General features: G+C 39.7%; 5 protein-coding genes across 5 annotated transcripts; 3 read left to right on the top strand and 2 right to left on the bottom strand.

Moving 5' to 3' along the window:
* The first annotated feature begins 956 nt into the window (after positions 1-956).
* On the top strand, positions 957-3,047 carry cdab (cytidine deaminase b). Its single transcript, XM_049733793.2, has 4 exons — positions 957-1,396; positions 2,486-2,597; positions 2,725-2,782; positions 2,854-3,047. The coding sequence occupies exons 1-4, from the start codon at positions 1,210-1,212 to the stop codon at positions 2,992-2,994; spliced, it is 498 nt and encodes a 165-aa protein (XP_049589750.1). The 5' UTR covers positions 957-1,209; the 3' UTR covers positions 2,995-3,047.
* Positions 3,048-3,195: 148 nt separating this feature from the next.
* On the bottom strand, positions 3,196-8,657 carry LOC125977374 (dnaJ homolog subfamily C member 16). Its single transcript, XM_049733791.2, has 15 exons — positions 8,274-8,657; positions 8,091-8,157; positions 7,705-7,841; positions 7,389-7,564; positions 7,120-7,304; positions 6,861-6,965; positions 6,603-6,761; positions 6,329-6,459; positions 6,075-6,252; positions 5,774-5,956; positions 5,625-5,701; positions 5,316-5,396; positions 5,144-5,227; positions 4,724-4,894; positions 3,196-4,531 (listed from the first exon to the last, which is right to left on the bottom strand). The coding sequence occupies exons 1-15, from the start codon at positions 8,459-8,461 to the stop codon at positions 4,042-4,044; spliced, it is 2,412 nt and encodes an 803-aa protein (XP_049589748.1). The 5' UTR covers positions 8,462-8,657; the 3' UTR covers positions 3,196-4,041.
* A 321-nt stretch (positions 8,658-8,978) lies between these two features.
* Positions 8,979-11,694, top strand: b3galt6 (UDP-Gal:betaGal beta 1,3-galactosyltransferase polypeptide 6). Its single transcript, XM_049734900.2, has 3 exons — positions 8,979-9,056; positions 9,150-9,258; positions 9,539-11,694. Exon 3 carries the CDS (start codon positions 9,549-9,551, stop codon positions 10,566-10,568), a length of 1,020 nt encoding a protein of 339 aa, XP_049590857.1. The 5' UTR covers positions 8,979-9,056; positions 9,150-9,258; positions 9,539-9,548; the 3' UTR covers positions 10,569-11,694.
* Positions 11,266-13,893, bottom strand: LOC125977871 (axonemal dynein light intermediate polypeptide 1-like). Its single transcript, XM_049734901.2, has 6 exons — positions 13,405-13,893; positions 13,003-13,142; positions 12,767-12,936; positions 12,520-12,698; positions 11,998-12,162; positions 11,266-11,917 (listed from the first exon to the last, which is right to left on the bottom strand). The coding sequence occupies exons 1-6, from the start codon at positions 13,483-13,485 to the stop codon at positions 11,882-11,884; spliced, it is 771 nt and encodes a 256-aa protein (XP_049590858.1). The 5' UTR covers positions 13,486-13,893; the 3' UTR covers positions 11,266-11,881.
* A 25-nt stretch (positions 13,894-13,918) lies between these two features.
* tmem167b (transmembrane protein 167B) lies at positions 13,919-15,939 on the top strand. Its single transcript, XM_049734903.2, has 3 exons — positions 13,919-14,084; positions 14,711-14,842; positions 15,004-15,939. Exons 1-3 carry the CDS (start codon positions 14,075-14,077, stop codon positions 15,084-15,086), a joined length of 225 nt encoding a protein of 74 aa, XP_049590860.1. The 5' UTR covers positions 13,919-14,074; the 3' UTR covers positions 15,087-15,939.
* Positions 15,940-16,105: the final 166 nt, after the last annotated feature.

The raw sequence follows: 16,105 nt of genomic DNA, 5'->3' as shown, positions 1-16,105 counted from the left end.
CGGCTTTGTATGACCTCCCGCAGTCACGTTTCCTGGACAGCCATTCATCTGACCTCAACCCGAGGAAACCTCAACAAATATTGTCATGATTTACAAGTTGCACTGTAAAGAAATAATGTTACCTGTGATTGTATGACAAGCATCAAACATCTCTAGTAGCACAAAACATGTAATGTAATTAAAAATTACTAAAAATACTGTAACTCTCAGCCATAGTTGTATATGCAGATGTGTTTGTAGGGATTGTGGTTTAATTTGATTTAAATTTCAAACGAAAAAAAGAAATAATCATAAACGAAGCTTTAGTTTCCATATTATTTGGCAGTGACAAACCTGTTTCAAATCAGGAGTTGTGAGAAACCTGGAAGTAATATTTTATGGCTCGCAACCATTAATCATTCAATTTTTGCTTAAATATTGATTGAGAATATTTGTCATGGAAAATGGCAGGTTACAATTGTTGTTATGAAAGCAAATGCAAGTAGATTAATCTGCAGTTCATTTTTGATCACAGATTTATTCATTATAACAATTACTGGATTGAAGGGGAAATCATGGAAAATTGATTTATTTTTTTTTATTTTTTTAAATGGCTCAGTTCCACTCGTAACAACTGCAAGCTGTTGGCAACAGCAGGTGGTGTCTGCTGCCAACTGCTGGAAACCTCACGCTACTGCAGTTTTACTCTTAATTCGTAATTAAAGTACAAATTAGTGAGGTCGTAAGTGACAGGTAGCCACTTGTTTTTGATTTTACCACAGTTTAAAACAATTACCAGGCATCTCATTAACATGTCTCTGAGATGCTCCCATCAAAATATTTCAGAGATCAAGAATTACGGTACACCTTACATCATTGTACATTGACGAATATCATTGATTATTAAACCAAAGGAAATATGAGCTAAGGTTAAGGGTCAGGCCTTCGCATTAATCAGTACCCAAGAAGTAGCTCTCCTTGTCAAAAGGTTGCTGACCCTTGCCTTACATCATTAATTTGACCTTGTTTGGTTATTAGTCTGTTTTGAGGAGGCGGTTTATTTGGTTTGAAGGCACACAAAACAAATGATACTCCTGACACATGGATTGCTGACGTCCCAGCAGGTGATTGGCTGGGACTGACCCTCTCCCCATTCCCATGTGCTACTGCTCCATTCACATTTAAAACCTGACAACCAAACCCATTCGCACTGATACAAGAAGATCCCAAATGGACCAAGTCAAATACACAGGAGAGCTGGTGCACACCGAGGATATGGGATCAAGAAGTTTGAGCAAGGAAACGGTGAAAAAGCTGATCCACCACTCTCATGAGGCAAAGAAGCAAGCGTACTGTCCTTACAGCAAATTCAGAGTTGGAGCTGCTCTCTTGACCGTTGACAACTTATTGTTCACAGGTAGAGTACTTGATTCAAGCCCATTCTGAGTAATAATTGAATTAACTGTTGTTCGTATTTATTTTAATTGGTATTTCTGGGGTGGAAAAGTCATGTGATTTCTCAGATGAAATCAGAAATTAGGGGTAATAAATCAATTCAGTGTCGGGGGAAAAATGTATAAGGAAAATGGCAGTAAAAATTGCACAGACTACTGTAATAAATAACCAGCCTAGGATACTCGGTAACTATTGCAGGGAAGGGGTAGGTGGGGGTAAAAGAACATTGAAGAACATGTTTTTTTGTTGATATTTTAAATAATTTGTCTCCGTTCTAGCAAGGAGTCCAGATTTTATTTTGATGCAATTGGAAGCAAGATAATACACACTGAGTTTATATGAGTATAAATCAGCCCTATTAGTAGTATTGTATTTTTAACTGCTGATTATTTGTGTTATGATCGTCATTAATCATAATAGCACTTAAGCAAAATTAACTTGACTAAAATGCATCAACTTCATTCGACCCCTCCATAGGGGAACGTATTTTTTTGAGCATTCCAGTGAACCGCTATGACCTTTTTTTTATTGTCATCCATCACCAACAGCAAAGGCCACCCTGGCAGGGATTTCAATCATTATCAACAAGTTCAGTTTGTGTTGTTGGCCTTTGCAAAGCTTTTAGCTATTCACGTGTCGTGTGCTTGGCAAAATGTTTGGGAATGAGGGTGGGTGGCGGGGGCTGCCAAAGAGCTGAGAGTGCAAAGGCTGTTTGATTCCCAAACACACCAGGCTCACGGCACCACCTGTTTTGTTTTTTTTCTGAGGGGTTTATTTGCTTAAATGAACAGTCAATGAACCCAGTGATTGAGAAGTGCCATTGATTAACTTTTATGTAATGGTGCACAGGAAAAAAAGTAGTATTACCAACAGTGTGTTTGATAATTTAAGCAAGTTATCATTATTTGTTTTAGTTCCTGAAAATGTACTTTTGGAGATGTGAGAATTGTGCTCAACAGCTCTATTTGAGGGTGTTTTTTTTTTTTTTTTTTGCATTGTGTAAGACTAGATTGTTATTATTATTAACACAAATCAATCTACCTCCATGCAGGATGCAACGTGGAGAATGCATGTTACAACCTGGGAGTATGTGCTGAGAGGAATGCCATTTCAAAAGCTGTGTCTGAAGGTTACACTACATTCAAGGCCATCGCAATTGCCAGGTAGCACAAACGCTATTATGTAAAAACATGACTCGGTTCACAGGATTCGTTTTGCGACCCTGCCACGCACGAAATGTTCAACATTAACCTGATGGTTTCTTCTTGCTTGATTGATCCGTTTGTGTAGTGACTTGAGTGACCAATTCATCTCTCCATGCGGTGGCTGCAGGCAGTTCATGAGAGAGGTACGGTACTTCATGAGCACTCATTGGACATTGCATTAGGTACAGCTAGACCACATCTATGCGTCTTTCAGTTTGGGTCCAGCTGGGATGTTTACCTGTCAAAGCCGGATGGGACGTACACGAAGATGAGCGTCAACCAGCTCCTGCCAGTCTCATTTGGTCCTGAAGACCTGGACATGAAAAAAGCACTGGACATACCCAATGAGTACTGAAACAGCAATTAACTAGAACTTAAATTCTGTCATGTAGACGCATCAATATTACAAGTGCTTGTATTTATTACTGTATTATTGTATTTATGGTAAAGGTATTTTCTTGTGTTAATTGCTTGTTATTAATATATATTGTTTTACGGCTGATGATACTGGATAATTCAATGTGCTAATTAGTATTGTATTAGTAAAAACGTTGAATCACATATATAAAAACCATTTATTAGCTGAATGGAATAAAATGACATATCAAAACAACATGCAGATAATTTAATAAATAAACTTTTCAAACAAACTCTTCACGTTGGATATTGTCAAATGCCATAAAAGTCTATTATTATTTACTCAGCAGCAAATTATTTAAACATATTTTAAAAAAATCAAGATGATACTACAATTTATCAGTGCAATCCCACTTATTTGTGGTCGATGACCTTCAAAGTTCATGCATTTAAAAGAGCAAAACATTGACTGATTCTGTGGGTCAGGCTTCGAAACGTACCGGTCTCTGGCTCACTCATGAACAGGTGTCATGCAGATCTTATTTTTGAATTTACCTTCAAACATGTTTAACCACAGATCATTAACATCCATGATTTAGCATGTGATGGCTGTCATAATCCAATCGACCTGTTCCAAAGGTTTTTATCGTACTAGTGTCCTAGTACGCTCTTCGTCCTCACTTGTAAAACAATTGAGCAGTTGAGTAGAATGACTATTTTCACTACTAGTTGCTAGTTGCTCTCATTATCCTACTAGTGAGGACAAATATGGAATAAATGCTCATGCCATACAGTAGTTGTACAATCTTTCCTCAGTGTACTTCTTAGTGATTAAACATTTCAGTTACTGTGCCCCCCCACCCCAAAAAAAAACAAGACAAAAAAAAAAAAAGCATCTAAGTCTGGGCAACATAAAAAAAAGCATCCCGAATTGTGGACACAAATAAACCTTAGATAATAATTTTACAAACAGTAGACTGTTCTGCACAAACTTGAAGAAAAAGCAAGAACGTAAATGGTGAGCACTACCTTGGTGACGCCGACCTCAGCTCTCCGTGGGGGTGTTCGCAGCGGCATGGAGGGGAGGCCAGGAAGGCACATGACATCTCGGCAGCGTGCCCTCCATTAATCTCTCCATCCACAGTCCCAGGCGGTCAAGCTTGTGGTGCACGTCTATACTTGTAGCCCTACTGGAGCCTCTCTTGGACCTAACCCCATCCTCTCTGGAATGGGATCGAGAGTCTGAGCTAGACCGAGACCTGGATCGGGACTTTCTCCTACTCTCAGAAGAGAATGAAGACTCAGAGGCTGACGACGCGTCGCTCAGATCGTCTCCGACAAAGACGGGTCTGAAGTGGCAAAAGTATTTCTTGTAGCCGTTCAGGGCCAAAACGTGGCCGGAGTAGCCTGACGAGTCCTCATCCTCGTCTGGATGAGTTCCAGGGCGTGATGCGTTTGAGCACGAGCGGAGAAGTGTGGGCATCCAGTGATGATGCTTCTCAGCGTTGAGGAAGGAGAAGTGAATAGTCTGAGTCCTGTGGTGGAAGAAACTTTCACATGACTTCACTGGCAATTGAACACAATACTAAAGCATGCTTGCCACTACTTTCAAAGACTTCTCCTTTAAAATTGAATTTGCTGATAAAAAAAAAAAAAAAAAAATCCGTATACACTACTCTCCTCTCCATTGTGTGCTCACGTTCCAGAGAAAGAGTACTGACACTTACCCAGAGAAAGAAAACACCTCCTTGGCAAACTTGCGCAACAAGGCGTTCTTTGACGCATTGGTGAGCACCAGAACAACATTGATGTGGCCCGGCCGCAGCTTGACCAAGTTACTGGTGTACGTGACGTCAGTCAGCTCTGTGACCTCCACAAAATCCTTCTTGGGGGGTCGGCTGCATGGAGCAGGGACAAGAGGATAAAACGTTTTTGTTTTTTTTTAATCACATGCAGTAGCATTATTTGAACAGCAGTGATTTGAAGAGAAATGTCGAATTTTCCTGGTTGGCTCAATTTAGTAGATTATTCTCACAGGAGACATCTTTAATAAACAATAATAAAAAGCCCCAAAATTTTAATAGAGTATGGCTGTCTCCTTGGCCCTGTAGATGTATCGAGTTCTCAATATATATAACCACAGTTACCTGGTGGATCGACTTGATGCATCATCGTCACTTTGAGTTTGCTCCTTTGACGCTGGTTTCCGGGGTTTGGTCTCACTTGGTTCACTAAAATCAAACAACAACAAAAAAAAAAACGAATAGAAAAGTGAATTCTCCATGTCTTAGCTGGTAAACAGAAAGCTCACTCTCTCACCTGAAGGCCTGAATGATTACTGTCCCGAAAAGAATAAAAAGAGCTGAGAAGATCAATGACAGGATGGGCATCATCTCTCGCCTTGAAAAAAGACACATCACATCTTAGTGGAAGGACTTTTGTTGTACTTACATAAAATATTCATTTGCAATAAAAAATGTACTTGAAAATGTGTGTTTGTGGTACATTTGCAGTTTACACTATCAAGATAGAATATTATATTTTTTGGGATGTTGGGATCAGTATACCAAAAGAAATTTTCTCCTGTTTCTTTTCATCCCAACATGTAACTTTACAATTTTGTCTTACCAGTTTGAGTAGAGAAGGTCGTCGTAAATTTGATGGACGTAATCACAAGCAGCATTCAGCCACTCGATCAAGAACATCTGAACAAAGATCGAAAATTTAAAACTGTCAGATCAGTTTAGGGGAAAAATATTCTGTGTGTCATATCTTACAGGGGCCATTTCATTATTGAGCTCTGGCAAGGTGGCGTCTGAGGTCAGATAGGTGGGGTCCTTCTGAAGGAGCTCCAAATGCTCGAGGAGACGGTACTTGTCTTCTTCGCTGCCATTCCACCCGCCGATCACAGAGCGGTACAGCACCTTGCCACCCGAGCTCCGTCTCTCAAGAATAACCACCTGGAGAAAAAAAACACGTGTCTAATAATGATGACACATTTCTCCTCAAAGTTTAAAAATATATACATATATTAACATGTATCGAACGTTCTTCTGTGTGTGAGCGCATGCCACTGACCTGCGGGGAGACTACAGCCTGGTTGGGAAGAAGAGCCTGGCAGAAAGGCTGCTGCTTATGCTGGTAAACGTACACAAACCGTAGCACCTCTTTCTTATTGAACGTCGCAAAGTCCAAGAAGGCCTGATACTGGGGAAGGAAAGTTTGGTCGTCGTTGGTGATCAGCAGCACGCAATACCTGCCAAAAACAAATGGTGTCATTTCCTTGACTTTCTTCATGTGAGAACTCAAAGCGATGATCTTCGGTGTCTTACTTCCTTCGTCTGTGGAACTGCTTAACAGGACACAGCTCATCAAACAGCTGCTGGTTGACCAGTCTAGGAACTTGGAGGAATTTGTTGTTGGAGACAAACATTTCCATGAGCTTCCAATACAGTCCTGCAGCCTGGAAGATAAAAGAAGGCAAAAAAAAAGGGAGTTTGAATAAGATCAGTTGCACTGGTGCATTTTTACATTTGAAACTCCATAAATTCATACGTGGATTTTTATTTTAATACGACACAGAGCCATGCTTGTGTAATAAAGAACCTGGATCATGTCCACTGGGTTTTTGGTGTCCTCTTTAAACAGCAGCAACATGGGGAAGTTTGTGTTTACATTGAACTGGCGCAGAAGCTCGGTGTTACGTACGTCACCTTGTTCTACGTAACCAAATCGAACATAGTCTCGGAAGGCAAATGCTGATAACTGGAGAGAACAAGGAAGAAAGTACTTTCATTTAGATGTATAAGAAGAGGAGATTACAAATTTTAACAGGCGCTGAAGTATTTCCAACAAAAGCCTCACCTTGTAGATTATGGGGGCATTGAAGTGCTTGTCAAATACAAGAACATTGGGCTTATTTCCAACATGCCAGCTTTCCAGAAAATTCTGGTAGTTGTCAGATGTGATCTAGGGAACAAACAAGAAAATTTAAGATCATATAACAGATTTCCAGGGGAATTAAAGAGAATATAATGTATATTTTTAAAAAAAGTCAATTTCACATATTTTCACCCCTTTGCAACCCTAAGAGGAAGTTTTGTGTATCTTTCGGGTTTTTCACCTTTTCCACCAAATTTTGAGGAAGAAGGTCCTCAATGAACTGTCGCAAGTGTTCTCGACGAATGGTTTGATGGAAGAAGGTCACTCTGCCGTTTAGCAGTCCAATGATGGAAGGAGCGCGGTGAGCCCCCAACTGGTTGGCGAGCCGACGCTCATAACCCAGATCCACAATACCGATGCCCACACCTGTACAAATGAACTACAACTTTATCTCACATAGGAGAGACAAATACTGTTTGAATGTGATCATGGGATCAGCATTAGTCTTACCCAGCGGCTCAAGTTCCTCCACGGTCTCCTTCCACACAGGCTCTATGTGGATGCACGCAAAGCACCAATCAGAGGTCACTTTGATGAGGTACGGTCTCTTGTGGCTGTCTGGAAGGACATCGCTGTTAAACTGAGCGTGGTGAAACAAGTACTTGCTGTCAGCAAAGTCCCTGGACCTGGACAAAACAGATTGATAAGATTTTTAATGACATGACAGCAAACAGTCTAAAAGTATAGTCTGGATCGGAAACATAAAACCCTGCTCGGAGCACCTCTAATATATCATATATATTAAAGAAACATGGAAAGGGGTTACCTGGAGAAATGAAAGAAAGACTCATCGAAGTAGAAGCCGTTTTGGAAATGTTGACGCTGTGACTGGCCAAAGGGCTCGTTTTCTTCTACCTGCCCGTACCGGTCAAAGTTGGCCCTTCGCTCCTCGTTCGACAAAATCTGTGTGCAAAAGAGAAACAATACAAGTTACAGTAATTCCATACTGCCTTTTATTACGCACTGGTTCCGAGTCCAGTGTTAATACAAGAAGGCACCACACCCATGTGGTTAAATTTTCATAATGAATATATTTATTCAGTTAGCACAGTTGGGGAAAATGACGTGAAACAGATTCCACAAGGTATTAATTCAAAATCACGTTTCACCAGAATAAGCAAGACAATCTTGCAGTTCTTGAATACCACACACCTCATACGACTTTGAAACCTTGATGAACATATCTTCAGCAATGGGGTCTTTATTTTTATCTGGATGCCTGTGGAGGAAAATACATTGGTAATTGGAAATCGTCGCAATGACTGGTGGAATAACAATCACAGATGTCCAGCTGTCATTTGGTAGCACAAAACTATGGGGTTGCAGATGACTCACCATTCTTTTGCAAGGTTCTTATATGCCTTTTTGACTTCAGCTTGGCTCGCACTCCTGCTGACACCCAGGACTTTATAAGGGTCATAAGCAGCGGTTGGTTCCACTAAATGTTCAGTAAAAACTAGCAAAAAGATGGCGAGAGCCAGTGGGCATAGCCCAGGATGTCGGCTATTTCTCACAGCAGTCATCGCTCGTCACTGTCCGATTGCACAAACAAGTAATGGTTTTAATTAACAAACCCGTCGGATAAAGATACACGAAGCTATAAGCTAGCATTAAAATCCTAATTTACTCATTCATGTTTCAGGTTGAAAGAGACATTCCGGTGTTTTAAAAGCCGGAGGTCATTATTTTTCCGGCTAATGTTGTAGAAATTGTCACCGAATCTCTTCCGGTTTTTAATTTCAAAATAAAGCTCATATAGTAATATTATTTTATATATTTATGGAAATATATTTAGATTATGATATATAATATTTATTTATTTTTGCATGGAAGAAGGGGATCTATCAGAAAGGTTTCTGTAAAGTATAGTTGACCTAGTTGTAAGTTAATGTCCATTTAATGCGCAATTTACTACTTTACTATTTACTACCACTTTTCGCTTTTTTTTTCTTTTTCGGAGACGTTTCCAAACCTAAGTGATATAGAGTATAATAATAAAATATGTATTATTTGTGATCTAATGTTTCCCGTTTGGGGTCTATGTTTCCGGTATCCACTGATCACAGCCTCCCTCGTTTCCTGGGGTAAAAAAAAATGAAAGAATCCACGTCTGCCCAGGTTCTGCGAGTTTAAACCATTATGTTTACATGTTTCGTTTTTTTCTTCACCTAACTTACGCACCATGTGTGATTTTGCTTTTTGTGGAGACAGTTGCCAGAGTACGCAAGGCGCCTGGACTCGGTAGCCAACGTCAACGTTAGCAAAGCTTCAAGGCCTGCTGTGGCTTGACTATTCGCAAAAGGGCCACTTTAGTACTCAGGTAAATAAACCAACAAACTTGGCATGATGAAGGAGAGCTAAGAGGAAAGCAAAACATTACATGAAGCGCCTCAATTTACTTCAGAAGCAGTTCTTGATTTGGATGTAAATACTATCAAATCAGAGCTCGTTGTCTGCACTTAAAGCGAATCTGGATTGATTGATTTCATTTCAAATCCATTGTACAGAGCTGGAATGTTAAATTTTTTATCAATGTCCGAATAGTTATAGTATGTTTTGATGACATGACCGCAAATGTTTTTTTTCTCCCTGCACGACAGGCTCAGCATCATGAATTTTGTTCGTCTCGTCTGCCGCCACAAGACTGCGCTGTTCCTGTGCACTGTGTGCACTTTTGCTGTGGTTCTTGTCTTCTTGGCCAAATGTACCTCAGAAACCCTGAAGCAGGGTCATGCCGATCCACCGGGATTGGCCCCCCATGCCAGCGCTTTACATCCCCGTCCGGAGCAGCACGACCGCTCCGCCTCGTCCAAAGACATGTCGGCATTCCTGGTAGTCCTCATCACAACAGGGCCCAAGTACACGGAGCGTAGAAGTATCATCCGGAGCACGTGGCTGTCCAAGCGGGACTCAGATGTTCTGGCCATGTTTGTTGTAGGAACTTTAGGGCTTTCCAATGAAGACCTTCAGAACCTCAACGTAGAACAAGGACGACACAAGGATCTGCTCCTACTGCCTGACTTGAAAGATTCTTACGATAACCTAACCATGAAGCTGCTGCACATGTATTCCTGGCTGGACCACAATGTGGACTTCAAGTTTGTCCTCAAAGCAGATGATGACACATTCGCTCGCTTGGACATCCTTAAAGAGGAGCTGCGAGGGAAAGAGCCCACTCGCTTGTACTGGGGCTTCTTCTCAGGCCGGGGACGAGTCAAGTCGGCTGGGAAGTGGCGGGAAAGTTCTTGGGAGCTCTGTGACTACTACCTGCCCTACGCTCTGGGCGGTGGCTACATCCTATCATCCGACCTGGTGCGATATGTGCATCTTAATGCAGGCTACTTGAAAATATGGCAGAGTGAGGATGTGTCTTTGGGTGCGTGGTTGGCCCCGGTGGATGTTCGCCGGATGCATGACCCGCGTTTTGACACGGAGTATAAATCCCGTGGTTGCAACAATAAATACTTGGTGACACATAAGCAAAGTCTGGAGGACATGCTGGAGAAGCACCAGATGCTGCAGCGTGACGGCAGGCTCTGTAAGGAGGAAGTCAAATTGCGACTCTCATACGTGTACGACTGGGCTGTGCCCCCCTCGCAATGCTGCCAACGGAAGGAGGGCATTCCTTAATAATATCTCCTCATCGCTGGGCTGAAGCCAACTTTCAATCCCTACTCAAATCTGTCCTTATTGCGTTTACAGTACGAGCCCCATTGTAGCTTTGTGTTCTCCTCACAAATCACCAAATGATTCAATTTGATCCAAATGGATACAAATGGGAGAATAATTGTGGAAATGGATGAGGCCAAATTATTTTACTCTTGAACGACGGTCAGGTCATACTGACAGATTTAACAAATGTCACATAAAGTGATTATTTTGAAAAAAAAAGATGTTCTGAGATGTTTATCAAGGATACAGAACTAAAGTTCAAATAGCGTTCTGAAAAACTGCTCTAATGTCATCCCATTACTGCTCACAGCCACTGTGGGGCAGGATTGCACTTAAGTGTATCTGAAATTTATTTAAAATGCTGTAAATTGTCCTTGGATGTTTATTTCTCTGAGCACTCACAATTACAAGGGGAAATGCTTTTCTGTTTTAAAGGTCGAAGACAAATTTTGCACAAATCGTGTTTCATGTAATGGTGGAAATATGATTTTAAATATCAAATTCTGCCTTCTGTACAAGCCTTCTTCAGCCTTGTCAGTCGTGTCAGCTGTGTTGTACACTACCTTTATTTCCTCTTCATCACATTTGTACATTTGTTGAAATCTGTGGGTCTTCACATTAGGAAATTCATACCTGGCATTATATTGTGTTGTAATTTTTTTTTAAAATTATATTTATTGTTAATTTATTATGCAGTAAGAACACTGGTTGTTATGCCGGCATATGAGGAGGCACAGTGAATTTGTAGTCTTAAAAGTTTATGATCAAAGGTACACACACAAGACATCCTGCAAGTTGCACATTGCGTGAAAGGGAAAATGGTTGAATGTGTTTTGTTAAGCAGGTCTTCCTGTTTCTTTACGAGATGAGATGCATGTACAGAGTATGTGATGGTTATGAAGCGATCAAGTCAACATGTTTCTACAACACTGTGCAGCAGTTGCTGTTTTTTATTATTTTTTTTATACTATGTCATCCTCCCTTGATGTATTATTAAAATGACGTGGTACTGTCGCATGTATTCGTTGTCCAGCAAATAATTTTATTTGCTTTAAAGTGTATTAAAAAAAAGTTTTTTCCTTCATTACGATTTATTAAACTTTTTATTTCATAATTATTGATTTTTTAAAAAGCAACAAAACAGTTAGGCAATATCACACAAGAAAAAAATGGTCATTGTTTTCCAAAGTAAAAGCAGATGTTTGCAAATGTCTTATTTTGATTAAACACAAAAAAAAAATACTGGGACAATTCATTTCATATAGGCAAAATTACTTTTTTGCTGTGAGGAGACCCTCCAGTTGGACCTAACGAGAAGGATGTATAAGAATGAGAAAATGAGAATTAGTTGAGACGAAATTAAAATTGCTGTGTAGTGATGAATGACCTTCATCTGTTGGTTGTTTTTCCTCAGGCTCTGAATCTCCTCGGTGCACTTCTTTTCTTGCGCTTCCTGTTTTTCAGCTGCCATTTTCTTCACTTCCACACATTTCTTTTTTTGGTGATTCAGTTTCTCAATCAGCTCCTCTTTTAAGTTCTCTAAATCAGAAATCTATACAAGATAAAAGAAAAGCAGACAGATGTAAATGTGTTGATACAACTTTGAGAGGTTAAAATATCTCTACTAGTCACAAAACAATTGAAATATTTGGCCTTCAGGGGAAACTTCATGACAAACCAAAAATGAATTGACTTACAGGGTATATGATTTTGACCTCTAACCTTTTGAATCTAATTTTGTCCAACTGTTCAATATTTCATTCATCATTCAAGGAAGCCCACTTCTAAGCCTTTTTATGTTCAAATATTTCAAACATTGTAAATTATATTGTTCAAGAATTCTGAAATTTCACCCGAAAACTGAAAATGCACAACTTTCTTTCAGTAATTTGTAGTTCGCTAGTCTTACTTTGTCCTTCAGGGCCACCTTGTCCTGTTCATCATGCAGGGCTTTCCTCACGCCAAAAACCATACTGCTCTCATAGAACGTCTGATAGGCAGCAATGGTCATTTTGATCTCGTCTCTTACCCGCAGCAACAAGAGACCCCTCTCGGCACAAATGAGGACCACCTGTCTGATCAATTCATCTATTCAACAAAACTAAGATTAAAAAATTGGTATTCAAAAGTTTACATATATCATATACAGTCTATACCAAAGCACTCTGTGTATAACTGCCTTCTCAGAGGGCAGATTCCAGTCTCCATAGCCCGTGTTTGCAGCAGCTTCTTATCCAACTCTTCCTCCAAGTTCACCACGTCCACTCGAGTAGATGGTTCACTGCAGACTCTTTGCACCCACTCTTTGTTTGCTTCCTCCCATCTCCTGCGAGGGGGAGATGACAATAAATAACACTGTTTTGTGAAATTGACTGAAGAGTTATTTAGATACCTGGGTGGAAACATAAGATTGAGAAGGTTCTCATTTTTCTGCTTGATGTCTTCAAGCGTTGCTGTTATGGATTTACGAAGACGTAGTAAAGAGTCTGCAGGCTGCTGAGGTTTTGACTTGAGGGGTTTTGGAGGACGTCCCTGAAGCAAACGTGTTTTTTTAAAAAAAACAAAATTATATATTATTATTATTGTCTTGTGCAATATTTAATACACACTTAGGTTATGTCATTTTTTATTTTTATTTTAAATGAATCAGTCAGAACACTGCAGTCATGACATCACATCATGACATCAGATATAATATATGACCAAATATGAGCTGGGTATTTTGTATCGGTTAAATGTTCCCTTACAAAGATAATACCTAATAGTGTTTTGAAACTAGAGGGATGCTACTCACCTTTGCTGATTTTTTATCTGCACTTTTGGGAACTAAAACTGGAGGATCGTATCTGAGGAGAGATTCGGCGGGTGCATTCATTCTGAGCTTTACAAAAATATTCCAATTCTATATTTTCAGAGGAAATTCCCGAAGATTCCATCCCATCTCTCATGTTTTTTCTTTTACCAAGACAACTCGATATTGAGCGTGACCCTAGCCACTTGTAAAGCATTACATTTCCTGAAACTGAGCATTGTTTATGATTTGTAATCTCGCCACTTGCGAATACGTCACCAGCAGTGACATCAGTGCTTGTCATTGACGGCGTGTTAAAAAAAAGACGTGACAAGGGAATATCTTCAACGGCATATCCAAATAACGTTTATGGTTGGTCATGTCAAGTTTAGCAAAATTTAATACGACACTGTACACACATTGTGCTAACGAACTGGTGAAAATACTACATTAAATTGTATTGTGAAGGGTGTTGAGAATCCCAACTTCCACTGGGTGGCAGCCGTGCGCTATGGACGCCAAGCAAAGAAGTAAAAGGAGGTTTGAAACCGGAAATGTCAACTCAGTGACTGCGAAGTCGATGTCGTTAGCTTCCCTCTTCCGAAACACACGATGGCGTTTTGATGGACATAAGTTAACAGTTACATAACGTTGATAAAAGGTCGCTGCGAATATGACAAATGGTAAGTGGTATTCATTAAAACGCCTAGTTGAATAAATGTCAGCTTAAGTGTAGTTACCTTAGCAGGCAAAAGCTAACGTTAATTTAGCTGTAGACGTGGCCCGTGAGCTGTCGCTTCACTTTCTCAAACTGAATCTGTGCTGCTAAATTATCAACCTAGAATATGCTGAAATTGTCATTTAAATAATATCCTACCACCCATAATGAAATCATCCCGTGGTTTGCGTCGGTTTGCTGAATTCTACATTGAAATCTTTGAACAAACTAGAACTATGTTATTGTTTACAACAATGCAACTCAAAATACTGATACTGCATGTACATGCACAGCATTCAATATATTTTTTAAAACCCGCGTCGAACACTGTTATTGGCAACATTTGTTGTGTTTAAGTGATTTCAATTTAAAGCTTTTGGAGTGTTGTAGTGATTTGATCACTTGTACTCAGAACCACCTATCAAAATAACACTGGATTACATGAGCATTCACGACCAAGTAAAGAGCTTTTTAAATGTAAAAATAAAATTGTTAATGTACAATTGCCTGGATGTCATTCACATGAGCTAGATCATTTTAGTTTTTACATTAAAATAAGTTTTTTGTCCATTTTGTGCCCTTGTCCTACAGTGTATTCTTTTGATGGCATCCTGGTGTTTGGGCTGCTCTTCATCTGCACATGTGCATACTTCAAAAAGGTTCCTCGCCTCAACAGCTGGCTGCTGTCAGAAAAGAAAGGAGTATGGGGAGTCTTCTACAAAGGTAATCTCAAATGGTGCAAATCAATAGGGGCTGCTTGGTTATAGTCTGCATTTTAAAATGGTTTAAGATTAGTTTGGGGGGGTGCTTTCTGGTAATTACCTTACAGTCCTTATTAACCACTTATTTTTCATGAAATATCATCTTTTGATTTTTCTTTGTAGCTGCAATCATTGGGACAAGGCTCCATATTCCTGTAGCGATCTGCTGTGTGGTCATGGCTTTCTACTTGATCTTCCTGAAATGATGAAACCAAACTGGATTGGAAAGATTTGGATTGGCGCAAGCAGGACTCAGTGAGGCCATACCTGGTCCTTGTGGGACAACTCGTGGACTATGTGACCCATGACGTCACATCTTCTCATGGACTCGTCAGTGCTGCCCCCCTCTGGCGACTGTGGAGATGGGGTCTCCCAAACAGATGAGGTCATCCTTAAACCACCTCAGTTTTTATTACAGAGAAGAGAAGTGGGAGTGCACTATGGTTGTACTGGTTTCAACTCATGCTGTTGTCTTCATTCACATTGTTATTTATACTGAAGGTATGGTCATTGTTGGCCTGGACATCATCAATTTAGTTTGGATGAGTAATTTCAAATCTAAAAATGATCATCTACTTTTTCCCTGGTTACATCTGTAATGCTTCTTCAGTGACTGGATAAAGAAATAATATATGATGTATTTTGACACAATTGTCTACACCCCACCATTGTTTTCGCACAAGTGAATTTGAAACAGGTTCTTGTACTACACAATTTACCCCATCTAACTGCATGTTTTATTTTTTAAATCAGTCTATGACTACTGTTACAAATGGATATTTTTACAAATTGGACCATTATTAAATCTGCCTCATGATATACCAATGCTAAATAAGGATAGTGGTTATCTGACCATTTCATGCTATTATTGAAAGAAATGATTGAGGGGAGTCCAATGGAATTTTGGGTAAAATGTTAGCAACACAACTTGTATGTTGTTTTTATTAAAAAAAATCAAAACATAATCACTTATAAAAGATTTCCAGTTGTGTATTTGTTTTATTACCTTTATTCAGTATGTTTGACACTCATGCAAAATAAAGCCAAATCACAATTGTTTTCAGTGCAATCAGTTGCTTGACACATCCCTGGAAAGTCTGCAGTAAATTTTACTTTCTAATTTCCACAATGTACTGGACTAGTAATCCAATCAAACGGACTGACTTGAACTTTCTAATTTCCACAATGTACTGGACTAGTAATCCAATCAAACGGATTGACTTGA

This window comes from Syngnathus scovelli, chromosome 11 (assembly GCF_024217435.2).
Source record: "Syngnathus scovelli strain Florida chromosome 11, RoL_Ssco_1.2, whole genome shotgun sequence".
Classification (NCBI taxonomy): domain Eukaryota; kingdom Metazoa; phylum Chordata; class Actinopteri; order Syngnathiformes; family Syngnathidae; genus Syngnathus; species Syngnathus scovelli.
This window is presented reverse-complemented; position numbering and strand designations above follow the sequence as displayed.

Coding starts and splice junctions, on each gene's coding strand:
- LOC125977374 (XM_049733791.2), bottom strand. CDS start 8,461: ATGACTGCTGTGAGAAATAGCCGACATCCTGGGCTATGCCCACTGGCT. Junction 5,228..5,315: donor GTAATCATTCAGGCCTTCAG/GTGAGAGAGTGA, acceptor GTTTGATTTTAG/TGAACCAAGTGAGACCAAAC. Junction 4,532..4,723: donor GAGGTGTTTTCTTTCTCTGG/GTAAGTGTCAGT, acceptor CTTCCACCACAG/GACTCAGACTATTCACTTCT.
- LOC125977871 (XM_049734901.2), bottom strand. CDS start 13,485: ATGAATGCACCCGCCGAATCTCTCCTCAGATACGATCCTCCAGTTTTA. Junction 12,937..13,002: donor AATCTTATGTTTCCACCCAG/GTATCTAAATAA, acceptor TCCCCCTCGCAG/GAGATGGGAGGAAGCAAACA. Junction 12,163..12,519: donor AGGTGGCCCTGAAGGACAAA/GTAAGACTAGCG, acceptor TATCTTGTATAG/ATTTCTGATTTAGAGAACTT.
- tmem167b (XM_049734903.2), top strand. Junction 14,843..15,003: donor ATGGGGAGTCTTCTACAAAG/GTAATCTCAAAT, acceptor TTTTCTTTGTAG/CTGCAATCATTGGGACAAGG.
- b3galt6 (XM_049734900.2), top strand. CDS start 9,549: ATGAATTTTGTTCGTCTCGTCTGCCGCCACAAGACTGCGCTGTTCCTG.
- cdab (XM_049733793.2), top strand. CDS start 1,210: ATGGACCAAGTCAAATACACAGGAGAGCTGGTGCACACCGAGGATATG. Junction 2,598..2,724: donor AAGGCCATCGCAATTGCCAG/GTAGCACAAACG, acceptor CCGTTTGTGTAG/TGACTTGAGTGACCAATTCA. Junction 2,783..2,853: donor GCAGGCAGTTCATGAGAGAG/GTACGGTACTTC, acceptor TGCGTCTTTCAG/TTTGGGTCCAGCTGGGATGT.